Source organism: Anabrus simplex, chromosome X (assembly GCF_040414725.1).
Source record: "Anabrus simplex isolate iqAnaSimp1 chromosome X, ASM4041472v1, whole genome shotgun sequence".
NCBI classification, from domain to species: Eukaryota; Metazoa; Arthropoda; class Insecta; order Orthoptera; family Tettigoniidae; genus Anabrus; species Anabrus simplex.
The window spans coordinates 74,111,679-74,121,337 of NC_090279.1; the positions used below are offsets into that span (position 1 = coordinate 74,111,679).

Genomic DNA, 9,659 nt, shown 5'->3' on the forward strand with positions numbered 1-9,659 from the left:
TCGGCAAACGTTCTCAACTTTATTAATATCTACAGCACAGACATTCTCTCGAACAACCTCAAGAACAATGTCCTTTACAAAAATTATTACTTCCCTGCAAAAAGCGCAGAGTGCTTCAACAAGATCAATACTCCAAAGCATATGCCTTTCTTTATGTAGGAGAACAGACTACGGATTTCGATAGAATAATATGTGCTGGATTAAAGAGCTTGTATGAGTATTTACCCTTTTAGGCTGGACCACTTCTCATGATTTCTTCAAATGAGGTTGTCGATTAACTCGTACATTTCTAAACCGTGACAAGTTTCTTGCGCCTGATATCGTGATTAAGAAAAGACGCAACATATTCTCGTAACAAGTGAGAGCTTTTGAAATTCTACCTCAGATGATGTTTACTCTCAGGAATGTAATGTTTATGAGTAACAAGCTCTCTGCACTGGATACCAGTGATTGGAATGTCGAGTAGCAAATCCCCTGTGTGAGAGTTGTAGTGGATTTGGCTGTTGAACTATTGGTCACATGGTTTTAATTTGTCACTGTAGATCGAGACCCGAGGTGAGCTATAGAGATCCTCAACCTCCGGACGGCGGATCATCTAGTTTTAGGTGTAGTGTTTGCAGTGATGTCCTGGCTAGGAAGTTGGACCTCTTGCAACATCTGAAGAGACACAAGGAAGATCGACCCTTCAAGTGCGATCACTGCGGAAAGGTGTTATGTAGCCGAAGCAGCTTGTCGAAACAACTCAGGATCCACCCGCTCCAAGTGTGCGGATTTTCTGATAATTGCTTTACAAAGAGGAAAATGATGACTTGGGAGACGCGATTGCATAAAGGTGGGATTATAAACGAATGCTCAGTATCTCATAAAAATTTCAGGAAAAGGCCGGACGTTATGCGGTCTCACACGGGTGAGAACCGAAACTGCTGCAACGTCTGTGGAGATTCCTTCAGCTGGAAAAAACTAGCAGGTCAGATGGGTGTTCACACAGGCAACAAACCTCATTTATGCACTGTATGTTGTAAATCATATGTCAAGAAAAGGAGTTTATCTTATCACAGGCTGGATCAAACAGGAGAGAAGCCAAACAGGTGCAATGTCTGTAGCAAGTCATTCATACAGAAAGGCAGACTCACCGGTCATATGCGGACCCATGTAGGCGAGAAGCCATACAGTTGCAATGACTGTGGCAAATCATTCATACACAGAGGTAAACTAACCGAACATATGCGGACCCATACAGGCGAGAAGCCATACAGCTGCAATGTCTGTAGGAAATCATTCATACAGAACGGCAGTCTGACCGATCATATGCGTAACCATACAGGCGAGAAGCCATACAGTTGCAACATCTGTGGCAAATCATTCATACGGAGAGGTAAACTAACCCAACACATGCGGACCCATACAGGCGAGAAGCCTTACAGCTGCAATGTCTGTACCAAATTATTCACAACGAAAGGCAGTCTGACCGATCATATGCGGACCCATACAGGCGAGAAGCCTTACAGCTGCAATGTTTGTAGCAAATCATTCACAACGAAAGGCAGTCTGACCGATCATATGCGTAACCATACAGGCGAGAAGCCATACACCTGCAACATCTGTGGCAAATCATTCGTAAAGAGAGGTAAACTAACCGAACATATGCGTACCCATACAGGCGAGAAGCCTTACAGGTGCAATGTCTGTGGCAAATCATTCACAACGAAAGGCAGTTTGACCGTTCATATGCGTACCCATACAGGCGAGAAGGTATACAGCTGCAATATCTGTGGCAAATCATTCATACAGAAAGGTAGTCTAACCGGTCATATGCGGACCCATACTGGCGAGAAGCCAAACAGTTGCAATATCTGTGGCAAATCATTCATACAGAGAGGTAAACTAACCCAACACATGCGGACCCATACAGGCGACAAGCCTTACAGCTGCAATGTCTGTACCAAATTATTCACAACGAAAGGCACTCTGACCGATCATATGCGTAACCATACAGGCGAGAAGCCATACAGCTGCAATATCTGTGGCAAATCATTCATAAAGACAGGTAAACTAACCGAACATATGCGTACCCATACAGGCGAGAAGCCTTACAGGTGCAATGTCTGTGGCAAATCATTCACAACGAAAGGCAGTTTGACCGTTCATATGCGTACCCATACAGGCGAGAAGGTATACAGGTGCAATATCTGTGGCAAATCATTCATTAAGAGAGGTAAACTAACCGAACATATGCGGACCCATACAGGCGAGTAGCCTTACAGCTTCAACGTCTGTGACGAATCATTCATAAAGAGGGGCAAACTAACCGAACAAATGCGGACCCATACTGGAGAGAAGCCAATACAGCTGCAATGTCTGTGACAAAACATTCACAAAGAAAGGCAATTTGAGCGATCATATGCGGACCCATACAGGCGAGAAGGTATACAGCTGCAATATCTGTGGCAAATCATTCATACAGAAAGGCATTCTAACCGGTCATATGCGGGCCCATAATGGCGAGAAGCCATACAGCTTCAATGTCTATGGCGAATCATTCATAAAGAAAGGCAAACTAACCGAACGTATGCGGAGCCATACAGGCGAGTCATAAAGAGAGGCAAAATAACCTATCATATGCGGACGCATACAAGCGAGAAGTCTTACAGGTGCAATGTCTGTGGCAAATCATTCACTAGGAAAGGCAGTCTGACCGATCATATGCGGACCCATACAGGCGAGAAGCCAAACATTGCAGTGTCTGTGGCAAATCATTCATACAGAAAGGCTTTCTAACCGGTCATATGGGGACCCATACAGGCGGGAAGCCATACAGCTACAATGTCTGTGGCAAATCATTAACAAAGAAAGGCAGTCTGACCTAACTGTTCATATGCGGACACACACAGAAGAGAAGCCACTGTTACAAAGTTTATTCCACTGAAGCACAACTTGTAGGATTCTAGCAAGATATAGCAGATATCCTGGATTCAGGAGGTCAATTGGACTGTATCGCGACTGACCTGTCTAAGGCATTTGATAGGGTAGATCATGTTAGACTACTGGCAAAAATGAGTGCAATTGGACTAGATAAAAGAGTGAATGAATGGGTGGCTCTTGGCCCTGTAAAAATTAAGAGGGGAATTCCTCAAGGCAGTATTATTGGACCTTTATGTTTTCTTATATATATGAATGATATGTGTAAGGAAGTGGAATCAGAGATAAGGCTTTTCGCAGATGATGTTATTCTGTACAGAGTAATAAATAAGTTACAAGATTGTGAGCAACTGCAAAATGATCTCGATAATGTTGTCGGGCTGTTGCCTTTTCAGATTAAAGCTTGCAAATGAGCTGTTTTCATTCAGTAATGGCTACTATACCCCACCCATATCCAATCCCTCCTTCAACGATAACGCCCCTTCCTCCCCATCATCAATAACCGAACCACCGCAGACGGCAGTGAACCGTACTGCCGAACCTTACCCCCACCACTACCACGTGAAAGGGTTTGTCAGCGGCATAGGTCCTACCCTTCCGAGGGCCCGGCTCAGACTGAATACTTTTGCCCTCCACTCGCGTGGGCGCGCTGTTGTACATCACGTCACTCACCCTAAGCCCACGTGACGAATACGGCAGCTCCTATTGGTAGAGACATCTCCTGATTGCTATTGGTCGATTTGAGTTTGACAACTTGGACCACGTGGGACGACCACGTTTTTGACGTTCGTGGCATTTTGCTTTACTTTGATTTGTGTGCGTATATCTGTTACCTTCGTTTGCGTGTTTGAAGAAAAAGTACAAGATATTTGAGGTAAGCATCCTTACTGTTCTTGTTTTACTACTCTCCTGAGGCCAGAACATGAAAACATACCACACCAAGGCAAATAAATTTCGGATAATTTGAAACATAAGTGCGGCCAGTATTCGGGAGATAGGTTCGAACCCCACTATCGGCAGCCCGGAGAATGGTTTTCTGTGGTTTCCCATTTTCACACCAGGCAAATGCTGGGGCTGTACCTTAATTAAGGCCACGGCTGCTTCCTTCCCATTCCTAGGCCTTTTCTGTCCCATCATCGTCATAAGACCTATCTGTGTCGGTGCAACGTAAAGCAACTAGCCTTATCATAGTTGTCCCCCTGTGGGTAGGGGCAGTAGAATAACAGCCACAGCATCCTCTGCCTGCTGTAAAAGATGACTAAAAGGAATCCCATGCGGGCTCTGTACTTGGGAGCTTGGGTAGGCGGCCACGGAGCCCTTAATTGAATTTTGGCACTGCTTCCGCTTACTTGTGCCAGGCTCCCCACTTTCATCTATCCTATCTGATCTACCCCGATCACGACCTGTTCTTTTCTGTCCCCGATTGTATTCTGTATGGAGGCCTAGGGAGTCTTATTTTCCTCAAAGGGCATGGTCCTTCTTAGCTGATACCATCATTTTTCCTAGTGTCAGCCCCCTTCCATTTCTTCTCTTCGATTACTGATATATATAGGGGATGGTTGCCTAGTTGTACTTGCTCTTAAAACAATGAACTAGATTTTAGGCCCTTTTAATCAACAGGCATCATCATCTTAAGCAAGGAGATTTGTGGTGAGGGCAAGATATTTGTTGGCCATGACATATACTAGGAACTGTCCCATCATTCGCCTTACTGCAGGCGAAAGGAAAAACCAATCTCAGAACAGCCAGTGGTAGGGGAACAGCCCGTTTCTGTGTCCCAAATGCAGAGTTGTAGAAACACGGTGGAACCATAGCCACCCCTCCTCTGCTTGGTTGGCCGGTTGGAGTGCATGCTGTCAGACCACAGATCAGCCTACTCTGCAACCACCAACATATATTTCTGCCTTCGATATACAGTAGGTACAAATGGCACTGTCTGAAGTGAGTTTCCACTGTCTTCAACTGGCATTTCGTCTAGGTCACAGCAAAGTCCCTTGCACACCGTAATGTTGTGGATGTAGCAGCATATTGTTCATAATACTGTACTAAATTAGCAAGCAATTCCTTGGACATAGCTCTTAATAGGTGGAGCTATGTTGTGACTTGGCATGGGAATGTTTTGTGCTGGATCAGCTGCCATATTATTGTATGTAGATCCTGATGCTACATGTTTCTGTAAATTTATTAGAACTCTCCTGCGGATGGACTGAAAGGAAGCATTATTTGTACCTCCTGCATGTTGTAAGAGCGAGCAATCACAGAATGTGTAAGCTCTCTCTTGTCTTTTAAACCCTCAAATATATTCATGATTCCATCCTTTTCCATGTAGCAGAAAATTTTTGATATATCCTACTGTCACATAAAATAGAACATTTTTATTGTAAATAGTGTAGATCAATGAATACAAGGAATGCATACAATTTTGTAGCTTGACATTGTTATCATCTAAATGCAGATGACTGATTGAATGATATGTTGTGTTTTGGTGCAGTATGTAGGAACAGAGTATGTGCTATCATGTCTTGGTTTCTTCAAGCACTACTCTGCCAGAGATTTGCCATCCTCTAGTAGATGCAAAAGAAGTACAAATCTCAATATTTTTCAGTGTGTGGCCCTAGGTGCCTCTTTTGACAGACTGAAAGATGTATCATATAGTAAGTTCCTTGGGAAAATACAAATGGTGTTCCTGAAAACTTTTGCAATGTCAGTGCAACGTTAAACTGCAATAAGAGAGAAAAGTATTATGTTGTACCTTGTCAGTTCCAGTCTTTCTTTCATAAATGAATGATCTTGTATTTGTGTTGTATTGAATAGTTTTCTGGCTGATGAATATTAATTGATGATTAACACTGCTGAATATAATTTCTACACAATTTTATACCTGTAACACTGTGGATAGTAGGTAGAATATAGCTCCATAAATCAAAAGATCATGTTTCATTTCAATTTACCTTTGAATCCTACAAACTCCCTCGTTAGCATATGAGTTTCCTTTCATCATTTTGGTTCCTGTATATGGTTTTCTTTCTTACATTGTATTTATATTTTATTTCCTGCATAAGTGGCATATCTTGATACTATTGACTGTTACAGTTGGCTTAAGTAGTGTTAAAGAGGACTGATGTACGAGGGGATGTTAGTGACTATTTCTGTCATAGGTCTTAATCTGAGATAAGGATTGCCAATCCCACTCACCTTCAGGTCACTTCCTTCCTCCCTTTCTGAGTTAGCTTCCTTTTTCCTCAGCAGAAACAAACAAAAGCAGCACAGGCAAGGCCAGTCACTCCGATCCTTCAAGGCTTTGTGAATGAGTAAAAATAAAATATAGCTCCATAATTGAAATAATTATAATAAGCAGCACAAGCTGGTAAGCTTCTTTTCTCCAGCAAAAAATTTATTAATAATAATAATAAAGCACAGCCCAACCTCCAGGTGTATTGTTGTTCAGAATGCAGTATTTCAGAAAAAGGTAACAGAAAGAAGGAAAGAAAGAAAAGGAAATGAAAGAAAAATAGAAGAGAAAGAAAAAAAGAAAAAATATATTTAATATAATATTTAAGAGTGGAGGGGGGACGAGAACCTGGTGACCCTCCGCGCGCTAAACGATTTAAATCACCCGCCCGGTAATTTTAGTCCAGCCCTGTTTACACTAGAGGCGCTGGTGTGCAATTCCTGGCAATCTTTGCGCAGCCGTTGCGTTCAGAAATGAAAAATAACGTTGAGAGTCATCTCTTACTCATTCTCTTTGACCACGTGTAAAGCCCACTAGAGCAGGACTGTATTGATAGTTGATAGTTAGAAATATAACGGGACATTGCACCCAGTGCTGTTTTCAAGAAGTGTCGTGTACTCTGGAGTTCTCACTGGTAATTCATCCTTTCCGAAATTCAGCCCGTTCTACTGACTGATACAAATCAAATCCGTTCTTTAAGTGTTTGTTTTAAGTGATTACACTGAATTAAAATATCAGGTTTTGTCTCTAGGTGTGAGGTATGTGTTACATAAGACGCGTGTTAGCCATTTGTACAGCCTATTCCGTTAATTTTTTGGCTACAGATTTTTTCATTGAGAAATTGTGATTTCTATCATTTACACTGTGTCCACATCTCTATTGTCGGTAAGGTTCAAGTTCTATAATTTACTTTTGCGAAAATTATAGATCTCAATTGGGAACAGTAAGAAGTTAATACTAATCTTTCTCAGTTTCAGCATTCTACATATTTTTAACATTTAATATTTTTAATTTTCTTAAATTTTATTTCTACTTCAGCATTAAAACTGTATACACATATAATGGCATTCTTTTTGAAAACTCCTGGCCTTTGTGTCACAAGTGCCGGCAAATCTGTTCCTCGTGTGTTGTAGCAATATAACGTAACTTACCTTACCTATCAACATTTTTTGGAGTGAAGAATTTTTCTGAAGGGCTACGCAGGTGAAGAATTGCGGATATTAGTTTCAGAAAGAAATTACAATATGTAGTGCATAATTTTAAATATTGTGTTGCTGTGTTATTTACCTATGTTTGCTATTTAATAGTGACGCTGTGAATGTTGAATTGTTCTTTACATTGTAGGCTGCGACATATGGTAGTAGGGTTCGAAATTTTGAGAAGTTTCCGTTTAGGATATCATATGTAGAATTCTTGTAATGGTTATCAGTGTTGTTATGGAGATTGTTCTGCATAGTATCAGTCATAGAAAACTTGAGGTCCAATAGGTATGATCACAATATTAACAGTCATGTAAAATTTTGAGTCTTTTTGGTATGTTCATAATATTGACGGTCATGTAAAATTTCAAGCAAAATGCTTAGTCTGTTGACAGATAACCTAAGTAGCAATGACTGCAATAAGGTAATATATTTCTCTGGGCTATGGTTCAGTGTAAAATCATTGGAAGTAATCAAGAACCCCAGTACCTTCTAACTACTTCAGTTGCAGTGTGAAAGGGACCTGCAAGTAAAAATCAAAGAGGAACCAGCCTGGCTTGAAAGAACAACAAATGCATCACTTGTGAGTCTCATGGCAAATAACTTTATAGAGATCAGAATTTAACCCTTAGTAGCTGAATAAGTTTGGCAGGGGCATAATTTACTATGTGCTTCCCAAATATTAACCCCAGCAGCCGCCATTTGCTACATGGGCATCTAGGAAAAGTATGTCTCTATTTTGTTTCTTTGTCTGGGAGTATGTGATAATGTGCTACGCAAGGCAGCCAACTCTTAGGAAGTACAAACAACAGTATTTATGTACAACTATAGGTCCAACTAGTGACAGAAACTTTGTTCATGGGGCAAGGAAACGGGTTCTGGTGGCACATGCCCCCAGATTATGGTCACCAAGTGGACAATTGGCCTCTAGCATTTACTAGGGAGACGGCAGTGCATGCTATGTTTGATAGTGGCAAAAAGCTGAATTAAAGTTGTGGGCTTGATAGTGAAGGAACCTTGGTTAGGTCCAGCTACCAATGAAGTTGTGACAGGCAGCGTTTCAAGATCGAGGCATCAGGACATTTCATGAGCTAAGTACCCATCAAATGACTGTTTATTGTTTATTGATTAGGTACCTCTGGCATTTATTGAAATGGATTTCTGTAGGTTGTATAGTTATGTTTTTATTCTCCATGGTTTGGTAATGGTATCGTGGGATTGACATGATCTCCTATCATACATTATCCAATTTTAGTGCTAGTAGCTGCTGAACTGAAGGACAATTGTGGCTGCTGGATTTAATTGAATCTCATAGTGAACATATTTTTCCTCCAAAAGAAATTCCAGGTAAGATTTGCATCATTTAAACTTCTTTACAATGTTACTAATGTCGGGTGATCTCATAGTAAAACTCTGCCTTGGCGGAGAAGCTGTGACATAATTTTGGAGAAGAAGCGACTTATTGTCATCATCTTTCCTTGCTCTGTCTGTTGCTACTGTAAACACAGTAAATTGTAATCTTCTGAATATGTGGCTTACAGTTCAGTCTCTCTTCATCTGATAGCTTACATGGTGATGTGATAACATTTTACTTTCATGTTGGCGAGTGTAATTTGGGTCCATTCTAGAGGTATTTGATTAAGCTGAATATCCCAGCACACGCCTGTAGTTATACTGGCATAAAAGTGAATTCCTGCACATCATTCTTGCACCTCAGAGTCTTTGAAAACCTTGAGAGTTGGAAGAGGGATATTCAGTGAATAATTGTGACTCGACAGCAAAAATCTACTCCCAACACTGTGAACTGCTAATTTATAGATGTGATATTGTCCAGGAGTTGCTTAAAGGTGAAATTCTGCAGCTTATGCACACTGTTCTCTGAATAAATGTATGCTGGTTGAGTTCTAAATTTCAGACACTACAGAAGAGAATGGTGTCTGAACATATCTGAGATGCGAGTGCACTGCTATTCAAGATCTATACTCTTGACACTTATTTTTATGTTCTATTCTTGGGTATATAGAAAAAAACAATAGCTGTCATCAACAACAACGGAATTCAAGAACTACAATGTGACCCTACAAATAAATTTCAAAACAAAATAAAACAAGCTATCCAGCAAACAGACTTCATTCTCACAGAACAAGAAAAAGAAAGCCTCACCATCAAAAAATCCCAAACTCCCCACAGTTTTTTGTTTGTTTGCTAGGGGCTTTACGTCGCACCGACACAGATAGGTCTTATGGCGACGATGGGATAGGAAAGGCCTGGGAGTTCGAAGGAAGCGGCCGTGGCCTTAATTAAGGTAC

General features: G+C 41.1%; 1 protein-coding gene across 1 annotated transcript; it reads left to right on the forward strand.

Annotated features, from left to right (window-relative positions):
• The first annotated feature begins 891 nt into the window (after positions 1–891).
• On the forward strand, positions 892–2,256 carry LOC136886618 (zinc finger protein 665-like). The gene has a single exon (XM_067159424.2). The coding sequence runs from the start codon at positions 892–894 to the stop codon at positions 2,254–2,256; it is 1,365 nt and encodes a 454-aa protein (XP_067015525.2).
• Positions 2,257–9,659: the final 7,403 nt, after the last annotated feature.